The sequence below is a fragment of the Notamacropus eugenii genome, chromosome 7 (genome assembly GCF_028372415.1).
Source record: "Notamacropus eugenii isolate mMacEug1 chromosome 7, mMacEug1.pri_v2, whole genome shotgun sequence".
Taxonomy (NCBI): Eukaryota; Metazoa; Chordata; class Mammalia; order Diprotodontia; family Macropodidae; genus Notamacropus; species Notamacropus eugenii.
The window spans coordinates 104,511,328-104,531,189 of record NC_092878.1 but is presented as its reverse complement, the minus strand read 5'-3'; the positions used below and the strand labels follow the sequence as shown (position 1 = coordinate 104,531,189).

The 19,862-nt window shown below is 36.6% G+C and overlaps 1 protein-coding gene across 3 annotated transcripts in view; it reads left to right on the top strand.

Moving 5' to 3' along the window:
* The window catches only part of PDLIM3 (PDZ and LIM domain 3), a 56,920-nt gene extending 42,577 nt beyond the window's left edge, over positions 1-14,343 (top strand). For 2 of the 3 annotated variants that reach the window (XM_072622623.1, XM_072622624.1), the window contains exons 5-7: positions 7,626-7,753; positions 10,563-10,674; positions 13,117-14,343. In XM_072622623.1, coding sequence (XP_072478724.1) covers positions 7,626-7,753; positions 10,563-10,674; positions 13,117-13,306 — 430 coding nt within the window. In that variant the 3' untranslated portion in view covers positions 13,307-14,343. Of the gene's footprint in view, positions 1-4,506; positions 4,771-7,625; positions 7,754-10,562; positions 10,675-13,116 lie in introns of all 3 variants that reach the window. The other variant, XM_072622622.1, reaches the window with a different exon arrangement.
* Positions 14,344-19,862: the final 5,519 nt, after the last annotated feature.

Below are 19,862 nucleotides of genomic sequence, written 5' to 3'. Positions count from 1 at the left end.
ATCTATTACAATATAATCTTTGTCCTAACACAAATATGTAAGTATTGTGTATTAAATATATATTATTGCATTTATATAAATTTATGCAGGGACAAATATTTTTGAATGGCTACTTCCAGAGGAATCTCAAAAGGCATCCCAAGGAAGCTAGCTCTCCCTCTTCCTAGAGTAGAGAAGACTCATTGCTACATATTTTTCCAGCTCATGAGGTGTTCCTTATGTTTTCATGGGCACACCCAGAAATATTGAAGGCCAATTTCCCACCACCATCATCATTACCCTAAGCATGGATGTTAGGAGGGAGGTAGTGTACCTCTTTATCAGTCATTGTCATAGACCAGAGTTCTTTTACTTTTTGAATTTGTTTGTCTGAAAGACTTTTCAATAAGTTGCAATGACTCTATTTGGCTGGCAAAATTTGCAATACTAGCCCTATCCCCATCCCATCTCCATTCTCATCTCATATAAATTAGTCAGTCAATATACATTTATTAAGCACCTACTATGCACCAGTCACTGTACTGAGATACAAAGAGAGGTAAAAAACAAAAACAAAAAAAACAAAAAACAGTTCCTGCTCTCTAGGAGCTCCCAAACTAATGGGAAAGTCTAGAAATAAATTATGTACAGCATAGACTGGGAATAACTAACAAAGGGAAGGCACTGGAATTAACAAGGAATCTAGAAAGGCTTCTTGTACTAGGTGAATTTTAGCTGAGATTTGAAGGAATCCAAAAGGCAGAGATGAAAAGGAAGAGGAATGCAGGCATAGGAGAAGAGTCAGTAAAAAGTCACAAGTTTTGGAACATATCTGTTCAATTCCTAGATTTCTTGGTTCATGTAAATATGACTTTAAAGGATTTTCACAGCCTTTTCAGCTTAGGAGAAGCTAACAGAGCTGTCATCCCAAACTATTCTTGGTGAAAGTATAATTAGTTCACTGTTTGGAGCCAGATCTTCCCGGGGTTAAAACAACTGTTTCAAGCAACCGTAGCTAACAATTTCACAAGCTAGGGTTTCACTCCGTGATGGCCAAGTCAATACAGCCATGACTGAATCAGACCACGTAGAAAATCTACCCCAGCTCCTCTAGTGAGTCAGCTCAGGCTGGAGGGGTTTGGAAATATCAGTCCTGTTATTTGTTCAGTATTGAGCCAGCCCCAGGTACACAGAACCATTTGGGTTTGGGGAGGTCAGTGCATTCATCAACAATTTTGCCAGTCTAGTTTTTACCTGTCACTACATAGAGTAAATGAAAGAATTATTCATTACCTTTCTAATTTAACCTATAAAAAAAGATAAAATTGAGGTCATAGTTCCCAACTTATTTATATTTCTTTCTTCGTGTGTAGTATATTGTCCTGTTCACTGTAAACATTTAAGAATCATGATTATTCATTATAATTTTTACATTGGACTTGTGATTTCATCAGTAAAGGAAAGTCTTTGGAAGGAAGTTTTCCCTCCCAATGCAGATTAACAACTATTGCACAACTTGTATCCTTAGAAAATTGTCTGGGGTACTGAGAAATTAAGTGACTTGTCCACTCAAGGTCACCAGTCAGTATGTGTCAGAGGAAAGACTTTGACTCCAAAGATAGCTGTCCATCCACCATGTCATGTCACCTTTCTGTTAATGTTAATCATTATATTATTGATTCTTTCGATAATATAATTATCATCATTTTACAGATGAGAAAACTGAGGTGTTGGGAGTTTAAATAACTTCCTTAAAGTAACACAGCTAATGAATATTACAACTGAAACAAAAACTTCAGTCCGTGGACTCCTCCGACACACCTCATTCCACTATAAAATTTAATGTCTTTACAAAATGAATACGTCTAAATTACATTTCCAGATTATTAGCATTACTCTAATGAACCTGAACATTTCTTTTTCACTTTATATATTGTTGGCTGAAATTGAGCAGTATCCTAATTGCTCTAAAGTTAGCAGAGATATCAAAAGCTCCTAACATAGTCCCTGGGAGAATATTGATTGTGAGATATTTGAAGCATATGCATTCCATTGAGCACAGAGATATTTATATTAATGGTATACTGATCGCTGCTTCTGTGAATAGACTTCCTTTTGATCCTTCAATAGGATCTTTTTCTTCATAAAATGTACCCATCGATGCTTTGCTTCAAAAGGCACCTGTCATGTTGCTTTATGCCAGTGGTATACAGGTTCGGGCTGGCCTTTTGTTCCACTTCTTACCTGGTTCTGGAGAATAACCAATGCTTAGCTCAGTACCTGGCACACAGTAGATGACTAATAAATCTTAATTGATTGATGATTGAATGTGAGATTGCCTCCTTGTTTTCAAATTTATCAGACTCTTTCTGGAAGTAGCACACAACCAGCACTTAACAAATGCTTACTGAATGTAAATTAATGAGTTAAACAGCTGTTTTCTATTGATTTGTATTTGTTTCAAATTAGATGATCCTGCATAAATGTCATGTAAGAAAAAACACATATGTAAAGGAAATCACTCAGCACAGTACAGTGGAGAGAGTACCATATGGGAGGAGGGGGAAGTGTTAGAGGTGCTGGGTTCAGATCCTGACTTGGTTACCATCCAAGTGGTTACTTAACTTCTCTGGGTTCCTCATATGTAAAAGGAGGAAATTGGACTTAGATGGTTTTTAAAAGTCTCTTCCAACTTTAAATTTATGACTCTATGATCCTATGATATGAGTCCTCAGAAGTGTGATATCATGGCAAAAGAATTGGATTTTGAATTAGAAAACCTGAGTTTAAATTCTGGCTGTACTATTTACTACTGCCTTCCTTCCCTTGAAGTTACTTATCTAATCTGTGAAATGGGTGAAGGGGAGTGGCAATCTCCACAATCCCTACCAACTTGAAACCTTCTGGTTCTATCTCTGATAGTGAGACTCTCTGGGAAATGACACTGTATCTTCAACTGAAAAGCCTTAAAATTCTTTCCATGGTTGAGGATGGTGATATCTCATATTATGTCTCCCCAAAATTCAGTCATGGGATTCCAGACATAGGAAAGGAAAGTTTGGGTCATCCAGGCTGGAACGTTTGACCCTTTATAAGAAATTAGAAGATGGGAGCCTGCTGACATCCTATAGGAATGGGGATTTTCTTCTGTACAAGTCCCTAATAGTCAAGAAGTAATTGCAAAAAAAAAAAAAATTTAACATTGGCAGAAGAAGCTTTTGGCTAAGCGCACGGTCTCAAGTTACAAAACTGACTACCTACATGAAAGTCAGTGAGCTTAGCCAGTTATCTGATTTTTATAAAGGTTCTCCAGGGTAATTTCTTAAATTATTAACACAGTTGTGCTTTTCGAAACATGAGGCTTCAGTTACGAGACATCAAGTCTTTGTTTAAAGATCTTTTTTAAAAATTGCAAAACAGTAAGCAAACAAAACCGTATTTTTACAAAACTCTTGCCATGAGACATTGTCTTTGTTAAAAGAACCTAAGTAAAAAAAAAAATTGTAAAACAATAGCAAATAAAACTATATTTTGTAAGTTTAAAAATATAGCTTTACCAGAGACAAAAGGTTTAAAAGACACCAGAGACAAATATTACTTGAGAACATCCTAAAATTCAGAAACTAACAACCTAACTGCATCAGACTTGCCCAACTAGGGGACAACTTTCTTTCCTTTCTTTCTTTAAATCACAGATCCAAATCTAAAACACTTAAACAGTTACTCTTGCCTACTGTGCTTAGTAACTATTTGTGAAAATTTATCTATTTGCTCTTTAAGTGTGGCAATTCAGAATCGCAAAAGAATATCCAGCCTGTTTGATCTTGCCTACAATCTCTCTTTAGTTTAATTTTCCATGAAAGATTGTTTAAAATGTTTGTCCTAAATGGAAAGAGCAGTGTGGTGGCATTCGTTTCTGTTGTCTTTACTTAGACTCTTCTCTGAGCAGAGATGTACACTTCGTTCTGAGAAGTTTGTTTGGGAAGACTTGAGTTCAAATCTTGCTTCTGATACATACTGGCTGTGTGACCATGGGCAAGTTATAACCTTTCACTGCCAGTCAACTTTCAAAGCCAGCAATTCACAGATGAGTAACAGATTTGCATCTGTGGAGGGAATTTCCACACTGGAAGTGTCTCAAACTGAAGAAATCACAGATCTCCACCACCCCCCCCCAAAAATTCTCCTAAGTTCCTGGAACTTTCAACTAACATATTTCATAGGGAGGCAGTATAAAAAGATGTGCTAGTAGTATTCTCTGATTTAACTTACTTTCATTTTTCAGTCAAATTAAAGGCATGGGGTTTTTTTATTATTCCTTCTTATTGCCCCTGTCCTTTGAAATAAAAAGTTCACGTTGGGCTGGAATCGATATCCTTTTGCTTCTCTGGTTTTTGCTGTAATTCACCTCTTTTCTTCTCTTTTCAATCCTGTTTAACCTCTTTGCATATGTTCTTTATTTTACCTTGTGTTTGTATACCCTGATTTCCTGGGTCATCTTTCTGTAACGGGTTATTATTAACACAGTGGATGCAGCACTCCCTCCGGCATTGATTGTGGCAGTGGACGTAGCACCCCTTCATCTGTCAGTACCATTAGCACTATTTGCCCAGGTGACTTGAAAGTTGCTGCCAAGATGGCCCCTAACATTCCCTTGGAAATGGAACTTCCTGGTGTGAAGATTGTTCATGCTCAGTTTAATACACCCATGCAGTTGTATTCAGATGACAATATTATGGAAACCCTGCAGGGTCAGGTTTCTACAGCCCTGGGGGAAACACCCCCAATGAGGTAATCACTGGCTGCATGGACTACGAGCACACTAGCTAAAATGCATGAAAGATGTCACATGTCATGGTGTGTTTTAACATTGACTTGTGTGAGTTTTCCAAAATTGAAAGATAATTGTGAGAAATAATAAAGATAAAGCTAAAACATAATGCTTAACAGACATTTTTTTAGGCCAATGATTGGAAGGCACACAGTAGAGTCAAGACATTGTCCTGCCTGCCCCTGTACTAGCTGCCTGGCTTTTTAGTTAAGAGCTTTTACGCCTATTTCAAAGCAAAATCTTTTTACAATATTTTTCTAGCTAACAGCTTCATGGCTTCTAGAGGATGCTGCTTTTTTCTAATGACAGGTGACCCTAATCAGAACAGAATTTAACTTCATGTCATTTTACAAAGTATTACTATCAATGAGCGGCATAATTTAAAAAAAAAATTGTGCACAGCTAGCCAAGCTTTCCTGAGATGATTGCTAATGCTGTATTTTTTTTTCATTTTTGCTTGTCACAGAAATATTTACGAACAGGATTCTAAATAACAATCACTGTCATGGATATAAATGGTGAAAAGTAAAGATATTCAAACAATACAAGTTGCATTAATGTAAAATATACCTCCATAAAAACAAATTAGAAAGTTACACTTGAAGGAGAAATCATGAGAATCTCTTTGAAAAACTGGGAAATTAAACATACCAGATTTTCTAAGTGGAGCAATACCTATTTTTCTCTTCTTAACAGACAGCCCAGAGATCCAAGACCTAAAACATTAAATAATGTTCTTTTGTACATAATTAGTCTGTCACAAAGGGTTGTAATTGTTTGTGGTAGTCACATGGGCATTACGGTTCTGGGATTTGGATAAGGTCATGATGCTATAGGTGAATGAAATCACTTTATCTATTTGCTCTTTAAGTGTGGCAATTCAGAATCGCAAAAGAACATCCAGCCTGTTTGATTTTGCCCACAGTCTCTCTTTAGTTTAATTTTCCATGAAGGATTGTTTAAAATGTTTGTCCTAAATGGAAAGAGCAGTGTGGTGGCATTCATTTCTCTTGCCTTTACTTAGACCTTTCTCTGAACAGAGGTGTACACTTCATTCTGAGAAGCTGTCGTTCTGGGGGACAAAATTAGGACCAGTGAATGATTTCCCCTTCTACCTAGCCAACTCCACCCCACTCATACCCCATGAGTTTTAAGTGCTATTGGCTCCACTTTAGAGAAATCTCTCAAATCCATTCCAGTTTTTCCCCACTGCCTTCACCCTAATATAGGTCCTCACCACTTCTGAATGATTCAAATAACCTCCTCAATCTTCTTCATGTTCCAGTTTTTCCTCTATTCAATCCATCTTTCATACACCCAAGTCACTTTTCTAATGGACTACTTTGACAACATCTTTGCCCTGCTCTAAAGCATTTGGTAACTTCTTGCCTAAATAAAGTTTAAATTTCTTAGCCTGCAATGTGAGGCCCTATCTCATACTCCACATCCCACCAACTAGACTACTCTCCATTCCATTCCGCCCTCTCCTATTTCTATATTCATGCTCTCCCCTATACCTAGAAGATACTCCCTGTCCTGCTCCCTTTCTTCTTGTTGACATCTTTCCCTTTCTTTCAGTGCCTAAGTCACAACTCCCTACCTCCATGAAGCATTCCTGGTTCCACCAAGTGATATTCCCTTTAAAATTTTTTTCATGGGACTTTTTAGAGAACTCACTTATGACCTCATTTTGCCATTTGATTTGCAGCTATTTTTGTACATGGCTTATCTCTTGTAATGGATCTTTAAGTTCTTTGAGGGAGGGAACTGTGCCTGATTTCTTCTTTGTATCAAGGGGAATGCAGGAGCCAGATCTATTTCAGAGTGAGCATTTATATCTCAGAAGACAAATCAGGGTTTGATATATTGTCTTGTTGATTGTCTAGATTTAAGAAAGCAATGGAGAAGATGTTAATAATGAAGATTAAAGGATGTTGTGGGTGTTTTTTTTCTTCAGAAAGCCGATTGTTAAATATTTACTAGGAAACCCCTGATTATATTCACATTAGCTTGAATAGTGATCTACACATAGTAATGAATGTTTATGAAATTAAAGCCACAAAGAGGCAGTTTGTAGTTTACCACAAGAAAGAATTTTCTAACAGTTGGAACTATCCAAACTAGAATAGCAAGTCTTGGTAGATAATGAGTTCCCGATCATTGGAAATGTTCAAACATTAATTGGATGTCTCTCTGTCAAGGATGTTGTAGAAAGGACCAATAGGTCTAATTAAGTTAAAAGTCTTAGAGATCATCTAGCCTAATTATGAAAGAGAAGAATCTGAGACCAAAAGTTGTTACTGAGATCAAAAGAAGTAACATCGCTGGTCCAATTTTAAGTCTTCTGACATCCAATCTATTATTTTCTCTACTACATCATCCTATCTCCTTATTGGAAGAGAGCTTAGACTAGATAAGCTCTAAGGTCTTTCCAGAGCTCAGATTCTATCAGTTTTTGAAAGCTTTCAATCATTTACATCATGATCTGAAATATGGTCAGAATTTTGCTGATGAATTTGCAGATTTTTATGCCTCCATCATGACATTTCCCAGTAATAAAACCTTTCTGACAATGTCTGATCTCCAAAACTTCAGGAGGAGTGAGTAAGTTGTTATCGGCTGACCTTATTAAGGTAAGTTACATGGTCATATCATATTTTTCTGCTGATGTAGGTTTACTTAGAAGATGATGATTAATATATGCTATTCAAGGATTATTAGTGTTATGATGGTCATTCTATTAAAGCATCCCTATGGATGTGCTGTTACAGATGCCTAATGCCTTCCTTTACCTCAATTCCTTTTGTTTCTTTAGTGAATCAACAGCCTCTGTGCCTCCCCAGTCAGACGTATATAGGATGCTTCATGACAATCGAGATGGACCTACTCAGCCTCGCCAATCAGGTTCTTTCAGAGTGCTCCAGGATTTAGTGGATGACTCTGGTGAGCAAACGTTTATATGCCTGTATATCTGCTGTTGGTCATAGTCAGTCATGGGAGAAGTTAGCAAAAACAGAAACGTATAGGCAATGAATGTTTACGCATCCATTTCAATCAACAACTAAGGGAAATCCAAATCTGATTTTTTTCTAAGACATTCTTTCTTTGATAATGTCATTTCCCTGCTAAAAAGACCTCAGTGTCTCTCTACTTTTTTTTGGGTAGACCTGTGAATTTTTTGTCAATGATGAGGACACTCCCTCTACCAATACAGTTCTGCAACTACTCTATAATTTACAGTCTTAAGAGAGTGGTCTAGGGTTCTCAGAGTTTAAATGAAGTGCTCAAAATCACAAAACCTCACAAGGAGAACCTGAAGCTACATCTTCCTGACTCTCAACCAGGCTCTCTATTTACTACACCAGGCTTCCTCTAGCTCAGAGACCCTGGTAAAACCTATGGGCCTTTTCTCAGAATAGTGTTTTTAAATGTATATAATTAAAAATAATAATATAATTTAAATATAATGATCCTAGAGGAAAACAAAGGAAACCAATTGCATTTAAATACATTTATATATATTCTTTAAATTCACAGATCCCAGTTTAAGAACCTCTGACCAAATGGATAAAATAGAAATGTCATTTAAAGCCCTTCTACTATCTGTCCCTAACTTTCTTTTCCATCCTCAAATCACATTACTGCCCCCCCACCATGATTTCTGTACTCCAGTCAGACTGAACAATAAGTGTTTCTGGATCTTTTCCTGAACTCTCCCACTTCTAAGTATGTTCCCAAGTTCCTCATCATCACTGGACAAAGGCCTCTTTCTTCAAGGTGCATCTTGGGTGTCTCCTCCTCCACGAAGCATCTTCTGATGCTCCCAGGTGAAAATTATTTCCTGGAGCATTCCATTAAGATCTCTTTTGTCCCTATTAGCTTATTTTTATTTTATATTTATTATATTTATTGGTGTCTTTATAAATTCCTCTCAAAACCCTATAAGTCGCTTTTTAATTTGGGGTCCTAGCCTAGTGTCTTGCATTTTATAAATATTTGGCAATTTTTTTTTTCAATTTAAGCTAACTCTATGAATAATACATTCTGTGAAGTTCAGAATCATATTTCAAAAAAAAAACAGTTTCCTATTTATATAAAAGACTTGTAGCTATTAGGGAAAAAATATGCTTCATAAGGTCTCAAGTAATGATTGCTTAGAAGAACCAGAGATGTAAGTCTGATTTTTTCAAAGAAAACTATTATAAAATGTTCTATATAGAAACCCAATAGGTACAAAGCAGATAATTTTTCAAATGGGGAAGCTCAGTTTTATCTCCAGCTCTGTTCTTATGGATAACGGTGTCCTTAATCAGTTAGTCAATGGATAGTTATGGAAAGCCTACTTCAATAAAGGGAGGGTAGGTCAATAAAGGGATGGTAGAAGAATGACAATTTTGTGTTAAATGACCATATTGTGTTAAATAAAACCTATGCTCCATACCATACCTAGGAAATAGATAAAGTAGGAGGGAATCCACAAGGTGAAGGGTATTGAGGAAGTCTCCTGCCCTGAAATATCTCCCCTTGCCTTCCACAATGCTTGAATTTCCAAAATTAGAGATCTACTCCTTTAGGAGAAGTCATTTTGAGGTCACAATGCCTTATCAATCTGTTAACATATAAATTAGAGTATCAGATCCTTTCTAAAAATCAGCTAAGAACTGGGTCTTCAGGTAGGGATACAAAAGCAGAAGAGGACTTGCAAAAGGGATGATTTTTTATTCAACTGTATTGTTAATACAGACTTAAAATGTCCGTGGAGAAAGACTAAGCCTTGATTTGTTCTATGACTCTATGACTTATTCTAGTCCTTATGATTCCCCCATATTCTCCACTCATACAGATTAAATTAATTCTCTGGATACGTATGCTTATCTGTCTCTCTGCCTAAATTTAGAGAACAAGCTATTCTGCATGGTTGCATGTAGTTTAGAAACAAGAGTATATGCACAAAACAGGAATTCTTTAGATTAAAGTACTCACCTCAGAAATAACACCTGATTGTGAACTGGTTCAGTCATTACAGAGAACAATTCAGAACTATACTTAAATGTCTATACAAACTATGTATACCTTTTGACCCAGCAATATTGCTACTTCATCTGTATCTCAAAGATAGCAAAGAAAAAAAGGAGAAGGACCCACATGTACAAAACTATTTTCAGCAGCTCTTTTTGTGGGAACAAAGAATTAGAAATTGAGGAGATGTCCATCAAGTAGTATGTGGTTGTGATAGAATTGTTCTGCTACAAGAAAATGATGAATGGAAAAGTTTCAGAAAAATCTGGGAAGTCTTGTATGAACCAATGCAAAGTGCAACAAGTAGAACTAGAACATTGTACACAGTCACAGTAATAATGTAACAATAATCATCTGTGAAAGACTTAGCTATTCTGATCAAGACAATGAGCCAAAATAATTCCCAAGGATCCATGGTAAATAATGCTATCCACCTCCGGAGAGAACTGATGAACTCTGATCAGAGACTGAAACATGTTTTCTTTGATTTTATTTTTTCTTGCTCTCCCCCGCCACAACATAGCTAATGTGAAAATATGTTTTGCATGGCTTCATATGTATAATGGATATTGTATTCCTCACTTTCTCAACACATGGGGAAAGGGCTAGAGGGAGAGAGAGAATTTGGAACCAAAAATAAAATGTTTTTTTTAAAAAATAGCAACTAGTATTTTCAGCAAAGAATTTGGACAGCTGCTCCTATACCATAAACGGGAATACTTTGTTTTTTCAGATGACCGTCCCGCTGGGACAAGGAGTGTAAGAGCCCCTGTCACAAAAGCTCATGCCGGCCTCGGGAGTGGACAAAAGATGCCCCTATGTGACAAATGTGGAAGTGGCATTGTGTAAGTCCCCTTTTTTGACCTGGATGTATCTTCACCAAGAAAGGACTTACCTGAGTTTTGAGGAATTCTTACTTTTTTCTGCCTTATATGAAAATAGTGATAGCTAATATCTACATAATACCTGAAGGTTTGCAAAGTATTCCATAAATATTATCTTAGTTTATCCTCATGACCACTTTGGGAGATAGATGCTATTATTATCCCAATTTTACTGTTAAGGACACTGAAGCAGAGTTTAGGTGATTTTCCCAGGGTCACACAGCTAGGAAGTAGCGAAGGCTGGATTTGAACTCAGGTCTCATTGTCTCTAGGTCAGGCACTCTATGCATTCTATTCACTTCACCACCTAGCTTCCTTATGAATTTGTAATGTGCATATCCAAGTATTTCCACTACAACCTTCCTCTGATGGTTCATCCTGTCATGGAGGTGACCCTTGGCTCTTGAAGGCTACATATCAGCAGAAAAGAAGCTATGACAGGATTCACAGCAAGTTCAGGATAAAATTGTGCTCATCTGAAGAGCAGACTGGCCACGTTCTCCAAAACTGATCACCTAAATAAAGGCTGTGGCCATCAAGCATTTGGGATTTTTTGTTTGTTTTGGGGTTTGGCCAAGGCAACCCATAAGAGATTTGGAGTGTTGCTATCTGCATCAGTGGAGGACATACAGTAACCAGTGAAATTATAGTTCATTCAAAGTATTCAAGTATATGGAAGTATGAAGGGAAACAAATATATTTTATTAGGTTTGTAGAGTTGGGCTGGGTTGGGTTTTAGTTTGGATTTTTTGCTTTATTTTGTTTTACTTTGCTCTAGACCTCTAATTTCACTGGTATAGAGAGCTGTTTGTGAGGAAATTCCTTCTACCAAAGCAAATCAGCAATTGTCCTACAGCTTCTAATCTTAGAGAATTTCCTAGGATCTTGAGGGACTAAGTGACTTGCCCAGGGTCACACAGCCAGTAGGTATCAAATATGGGACTTTAACTTTGGTTTTTCTAACTCCAAGACGGGGTCTATCCACTCTATTGCTGTACTCCTTCTACATTCATGATATGTGACTTGAAATTTAAAATCATTGTATAAATGAGTACAACCTTATTTTTATGTGTGAAATGTGTTTTTGAAATACTGTATAAAATGAATATTTGTCTATCAATCATTTTTATTTGCACTGTAATTTAGAGATGAAGTCTCATTTTAAAAGTTGGTTCCAAAGGATTTTTTTGCTTCAGGCTTCATAATCATAAATTTTATTTCAAGGAACACTCTGCTTTTGTTAACATAGGGGGCGAGGAACCTGTGGCTTCAAGGTCACATATGACCCTCTTGATCCTCGAGGGTAGCTCTTTGACTAAATCCAAACTTCACAGAACAAATCCTCTTAATAAAAGAATTTGTTCTGTAAAACTTGGCCTCAGTCAAAAGGTGGCATCCAAAGACCTGGAAGAAACATGTAGCCTTTAGGCTGCAGGTTCCCCACCCCATCCTTTTAATTTTCCTGCATAAACTCCATAAATTAAGGCAATTACGCTATATCATCCTTTGCACAGGCATATAAGGAACATATGTATTAAATATAATAGTGGATTTAGGTTTCCTCAGAAATGTTCATTCTCTTCCATGGATTTTTAATGTCAAAGTAGCCACTGATGTTGAACAATGATGCTACTCTAAATAACCTATCAATCAGAATCCATAAGCTTCTCTCTCAGACATAATATCTATTACTTCACCCATGGGGAATGAAGGTAACAAGTGGGGTGGGGAGGAGAGAGAGGAGAAGTACATGGGTGACAAAAGCAGTGATTACTCCCAGGGCAACAAGAACATGTCTGTTCTGAAAACCTGAGTGAAATGTTTGCACAGTGGAGCATGGCAAATATTTTTTGTTGCAATAGTACATTTTGTATATCTCATGTGGAAGGGCAGAATAAAAATAGTTTAGTACCCTCCCTTTACCCCATATAGTATATTTGCAAAGATTTCTCTGTTGCAGACACACTCTTAGCCAGAAATAGAATCTCATCCAAAGGTGTTTTGGTGTTTTTCTTAGCAGTGTCTCACTTTCTAAAGAACTGGGGGTTCATCATCCTTTCAATCTTTTCAGAAATCATTTCTTTAGCAATCTGAGATTCAGCTTTTTAAAAAAAATAAAATTTTTTAAAAGGATAAATTAGTTGATCCCTGTTCAGTGTAATTAATTCCAATGATCATATCAAATAGAAACCTTCAGCCTGGGTAATGATAGATCACTGGCTACAGTTATCTTGGGTCTTTTCTGACAACTGTTTCCAAGTTTCACAGCTGTATATGATTCTCTTTACAGCTGGAGGCCAGTTGTTTCTCTCCTTATAATAAAAAGAGAATCTCCCCTAATTGTAGGGCTCTCCCTACCCCATAATATTTATTTTTTTTCTTTTTCTTTGTTTTTATTAACAGTGGGGCAGTCGTGAAGGCACGTGATAAGTACAGGCATCCAGAGTGCTTCGTGTGTGCTGACTGTAATCTTAACCTCAAACAGAAAGGTTATTTCTTTGTGGAAGGACAACTGTACTGTGAAACTCACGCAAGAGCTCGCACAAGCCCACCAGAAGGATATGACGCAATTACTGTTTATCCAAAAGCTTAAATGTCTCACATCAGTGCTTAGGGAGCGCGCACACACGCACACACACACACACACACACACACAGGAAGACATTTGTAGCTTTGGGCAGTCATATAGTGAAATGTCTACTCTAAATCAGAAGTAATGGATTTTGAAAGTGGATTTTATTACCAATTGAGGAATTGGATTAAGGAAGCAAGTGTCAGCTGGGTGGGGAAGAATGCATATATTTAGTTACATTTTGCAAATATGTTATCTTTGAGGCTAGCAAAGTAACGACATTTAAAGCAATAATATTTTTTATGTTTTACTATTCTATTTAAAATTGCTTTTAGAATGATAGTACATGTAAAAATATAATCAAGATAACATTTTTGTTCAAATTTTGTTTCCTTAACAAGACTATTACAAATCTATTACATATAAACTAATAATCTTGACTTATAACACTATCTCAATTTTTCTTTGTCTCTTTCAGTTGTTATGATACATCTAGGGGAAAAATACTTTAGATTTCAAAAATACCCTAAAGGGTTTTTGAAATTTAATTATGTCACTTAGTAGAATATGCATAATGAACACATGTAAATATGATTAAAATGATTAAAGAAGTGAGGCATTCTCATTGAACTCTGGTATAATCAGTGCATCACCCCAAAAGAATTCTGTGTCATACATGATGATAGCTACCATCATGCAAGTGGGTGGGACAGGAAGAAAATGCCAACAACTTTTTTTTTTAGTATTAACTCCCAAAATTGATTTATTTGCCAAAAAGCTATGCATAGGCACATTAATAAATAAACATTCATGAACAAAAATAGCATTTACAACAACTACAAGGAACACTTAAATGCATAGGAATACAGTCTATAATTTATATATTTAATGAGTTTATAAGTAATTTGTTATACCATGCAATCAAATCAACTTTAGAACACCTTCAGTCAGTGGTATCAAAACTAAGCTTCCTGTACATAAAATCCTCACTTTTAATAAAGAAAATAAGCTGTCATATAAGATATTAGAATTTCATAACAATAAAGTCTGAAAACCAACGCCAGTGCATTGCAACTGTAAGGTTTGTGCTGTCCATGAAAAGCATGTATCCCCATGGATTGTCTAAATGCAGTTCCTCAGAGTCATTGATAGATGTGATCTGAAGTCTGGACTTCCCCCTCTGGAGAGGAGAAAAGCCAGACAAATGAGAGGTGGCAGTAAGCCCCAGCTCACCCCCAGAGTACTACAAAGCTAGGAGTTCTTTTTTCCATTCTTTGCAGTGGTAATGTACTAGAATTACATCTATCTGCTCCCTGAATATTGCTGACCTGGATACAATATTGTTCAAAACAATAAAGCTATTTCCTTGATTGCTCTTAAGAGGAGAGAGTTATCCCAAGCTCATACATATAAATTTTTTTCCCACCAAATACTGGTTGCACAAAAGATTATAAATATTGAATAAAATTCTTCATCTAAGTTAATAGCAAAAAGAAACTAGAGACATTATACAGATTGACACACCAGAAAATACAGAGTAAATGAGTTCTTTAGATAGGAGTAAAATGAGACTTTGGCTCAGCTGAGAGAAGTCCTATTTTCACCCATGTGAAATTTCCCAAAATCTCTAGAGGAAAGTTGGAGAGGCATCTTGAGAAGCCAGCTTCCCCTACATGTCTGCAATTCCGAAGTTTATCTGCCTATCCCTGTCTGTCTCTCTGTCTCTCTCTCTCTGTCTCTCCCTATCTTTATTTTGTTCTGTCTCTTTGTCCCTCTCTTTCTCTCTCTTTTCCCCCCACCCATATCTGGAGTCACTCTCCAAGATAATCTGGACCACATGTAACTCTCCAAAAAAAGAAAATCTGTTTTCCAAAGCTTTTGCACTAACTTTGCCCCTCACATAAGCATCAAGTCCAAAATGTCAATTCCTACTCAATGTTCTCTCTGCCAGTCTGGAGTCATACATGTACAGCATATTCAGCATAACACCCAAATCTTAGTTGGAAACCTGGGTTATACAATAATAGCCAAAAGAGTTAAATAATTCAAAATCATGGGATACTGAGAAAAAAGGTTTGGGAGGGAGGGGGTTGGTTTATTTGTTCATCTTCCTTGCTCCTGAAATATTTATCTAACCAGCCTAGACAGTCATTTGTCTATCCAATTTTAAAACTTTGCCCAAAACTAAGCTATAAAGTACAGTGGAAAGAGTACTAAGTGCCTCTGGATTAAGAAGTTCTAAGTTCATTCTCACCTCTGATTCTCGTTACCTAAATGACCCTTAACAAATTCTGTAACATTCCTGGGTCTGTTTCCTCATCTTTAAAATGAGCAGGATAGTCTTCTGAGGTCCTTCCAAACTCTAGATGTATGAAGCTCAGTCACCTTTCTTGGTAAAATATCATACATAGTATCTAAAGTTTACCAAGGTCATATTACATAAAATGGGTTTTCTCCAATAGTAATTATACATGTTTTCTAAAACAAGCCTGAGGTGTTTGCCTGATAGAAAATACGCTACACTTTTCCCTTGAAATAAAAAGATTCTCTTACAATTTCTCTCCAACAACAACAACAAAATTCAGAAAATTTAAGAAATTTAAAGAAATTTTATTAATATTCCTATTGATAATATAATACTTATATTCTAACATAATAATTCTATTTAAAGAAGTAAAAGAATAGAATGAAGTTTTTTTTTTAATCTTCCCAAATAAGAAGCTATAAAATGGTAGAAACAAGAAATCAGAATTTGAAAGGACAGTGATAACTCATCTAACAAACTCTCTGGAAATAAAGCATTCTTTTCCCTTGGCAGCCTCAGCTCTTCCCATGGCTTCAAGTACCAATCCTATTATGAAAGTGACTCCAAATGTAGAAGTCAAATGTCTTGTGACTGTAGCCTTGGCCCTTCTCTAAATCCTATGACCTTTCCCTGATCTCTCCATTAAGTTATAGTCCCACATTTCCAAATGCTTGCAGAATGCTTTTGCCTTGTATCTCAAACTCCATATGTCCAAAACTGAACACATGACCCTTTCCTCAAAACCTTTCCTGCTCTCCCCTAAACTATTCCATCTTTTACTGATGGCTTGACCATCCTCTGAGTCACCCAGGATGGAAGCTCAGTCATCCTGGATGACTCTCTTTCATCATCTTGCCATGTGATCTTCAACCATGTGTATATAGTCCCTTTTCTACCTCGTTTGCTGTTGAAACCCTAATCAAATCAGTACTGCATTTCTAGTATAAAGGATGTGCCAATCAACTTCCTTATGAGTCACTATGCCTGTGACTTTTCAGATCAAAATACCCCTCCTAAACTACTACCCTCTTTTACATGTGTTTCCCCCTATTCAAACCTTGGGGGCAGGGACTATATCAATTTTGTATCTGTATCTCTAACACTTAGCAAAGCTATTGGCATAAAATACATGTTCAATAAATGTTTTTTACATTCATTTTTCACACACATACACACACATCCAATTTTTTGCTAAATCCTGATGATTCCACTGACAAAAATCTGTCTCTTTTCTGTCCCTTTCCCTTTCCTTCTCCTGCTAGCACCCTAGCTCAAGCCCTCATTGTCTTTAGCTGGATCCATAACAGCCTTCTTGTTGGTCTCTCTGACTCCACTCTCCTCTTTCCCATTTATCCTTCACCGATCCCAAAGTACCCTTTTTAATGCTTAAGTATGATATCACTCTCCTGCTCAAAAAAGCAGCTCCTCAATACCTATGGAATAAAATATTACCATGGACTATTATGATATAATATAATAAAAAGTTCAATTACCGTGACATTTAAAGTCCTTTACAATCTGGTTATGACTTACATTTCCAACCCTAATTTATATTATTGCTTTTCACGGACTCTATTCCAGCCACAGTGAAGTACTTCTCTGATTTCATACTGCCTTTTCACACCTCTATGACTTTGCAAAGGAACCCTCTCTCCCCCACGTCTAAAACAGACATACATCTCTGGCTACTCACATCTTTCCTCCAAAGCCAAGCTTAGTTTTTACCTCCTTCATGAAGCCTCCTTTGCTTGTCCAGGTAGTAGTAATCACTCCTTCCTTGAGACTCTCAGAATATTCTAACACCTGGTAACATTCATGTGTTCATCCTTCGTTGCCAAAGAAGATCATGACATCAGAGAAATAATGACATGACTTGCACTTGACTTTGTTTTGAGTGAGGGAGGACTGTGCAGGTCACCAGCCTCACTTTTCCTCCAGAGCCACCTGAATCCAGTGACCAGATATTCATCAGGATGACTGGAGATGACCCAGGATGAGGCAATTGGGATTAAGTGACTTGCCCAAGGTCACACAGCTAGTGAGTGTCAAGTGGTATCCATGACAGGAAGATTAGAAGGTCACTACTATACAGGCTAGATTTCCCGTCCATTCCCCAAAAAAAGCGTTGAAATCATCTTTCAAATTTAAATGATCTAAAAATCAAATAGAAACTATGACCACTGTATATAAGGATCTCCAAAGTCAGCATATTGACTTAGAAACATACATATTGATATTATCTATAGTCTATTGTAATTTTACTTATTTTGTTGAATATTTCCCAGTTACATTTTAATCTGGTTTCTTTCTACATTTGGGAATGTTTCCACCTCAGTGTGGCTTCTCAGACTTGAAGGACTTCTTCTTTCCATGCTAGTCTAAGTACCCTTCCAATTAGAACACCATTTTGGCAAAGAGGCAATTGAATCACCTCCAACTGAACACAGAGTAGATCTTTGCTGAAAATCTTTTCCCTTCTACTGTTGACTAGGCTTCTTTGTTAAATAATAGATGATCTATGAGTGTTTTTTATTTTATTTTACTTTATTCTTACCCCAAGCCTGAGTCCCTGAGCCACTGGATAGGCCTAAGTCCGGCCCAAAACAGTAATCATACATTTTCTAATGTGTATTACAGTCATTTGTATATTTAACCTGTGGTCCATGTAAGCTCACTGTTTACATGGATTGGGTTCTCCCAAATCTTTAGCCAATCCTGGGCTTCGGTTCACTTTAAGAAGCCTATAGAACATAAAATGGTATCATTGTTTTCTCAAAGAAAAGAAGAAAGAGAAGAAAGGAGGAAGCAAGCATTTATTAAGTGACTCCTATGTGCCAGGCTTGTGACAAGTATAAAGAAATCAAGCAAGGCAGAATTGTTATAGAGAACTAATAGAAATGTAGTTTGATATCACTGAGCAACTGGAAATAAAGGGAGAACCAAGTCAAAAGGAAGAGAACTCAGAAGACCATGTCTTGAAGGCTTGTTTCCAGTCAATTCATGGCAACCACTCCAAGTCGTGTTCCTTCCCATGTATTCCTTAGCCACTTTCTCCTTAAGTTTAGAGAAAATATCATAACTTCTACATTCTGGGCTCTTATCATTTTTGTTGTTATTAAGTTATTTTAGTCATGTTCAACTCTTCATGATCCCATTTGGGGTTTTCTTGGCAAAGATACTGGAGTGCTTTGCCTTTTCCTTCTCCAGTGTGTTCCCATTTTGCAGGTGAGGAACTAAAACAAGTAGGGGTTAAGTGACTTGCCCAGGGTCACCTAACTAGTCAGCTAACTAATAAATGTCCTAGACCAGATTTGAACTCAGTTCTTTCTGACTCTAGAACCCCTGCTCTATCCACTGCATCACCTCACTGCCTAACATTCAAAGCTCTAACAGATTTGAATATTAAGGAGTTATACACATACACAACACATGCACACATGCATATTTTTCCAATGAAAAACTTGGTTTTGAATCAAAGTCTTGTCCAATTCTCAATGCAAAAAAATCTCTCTTTGGTCTCATAAGTATGACTCATTAAAGAATGCAGTTTTAGATCAACAGGTCCCCGTCCTATTTATAAATGAAACCCCTCCTTCAATTTAGTCAACTTGAAATATTGGGGACTGCTCTACAACCCATTTTTCTGACTAAAACCAGAAGGAAGGATAGGTAAAGTGTTTTCTCCCTTCCCCCATTTCACACAGTCTTAAAATAACTGGGTTCAATTGTTAATTATGACATTGCTAAGGATGGTTAAACAGGCAAGCTTGGAAGTATTACTTAAAAGTTAACTTCTCTCAGACAACCAAAGATACCAGCTCATTTCCATTTATAAAATACTCAATGAAAAATTTGGTTAAATTTTGGCTGAAGATTAATAAACGTAACTTTGAATAAAGAATGTTGAAATTGTTTTTATGTGTAATTGGGGAAAAATAAAATATTAATTTTTGGTAAAGAATAATATATGTATCCACTTTGATAGTTTAAAGTCTGCTCCACCATAGCTTTCATGTGTGAATATTTTTCAAGTGATGCAGGCATAGAGTGCCAAGTACTTATTTTGGGATGAAGGATCTGGTACTAAGTATAGACTTTATCCATTTATTTCTTTGATCCTTCAGCTGTTGAACAGGTGTAAAGAGTGTACCCATGCCATCAATTTCTGCTTTAATAGCAAAATTATTTTGGTAGATTGAGAAACTATGCCCCTCTCCAGACCATAGTTTTATTTCACATTAATTTCTAACCAAAGTATGGAATTTGTCAAAA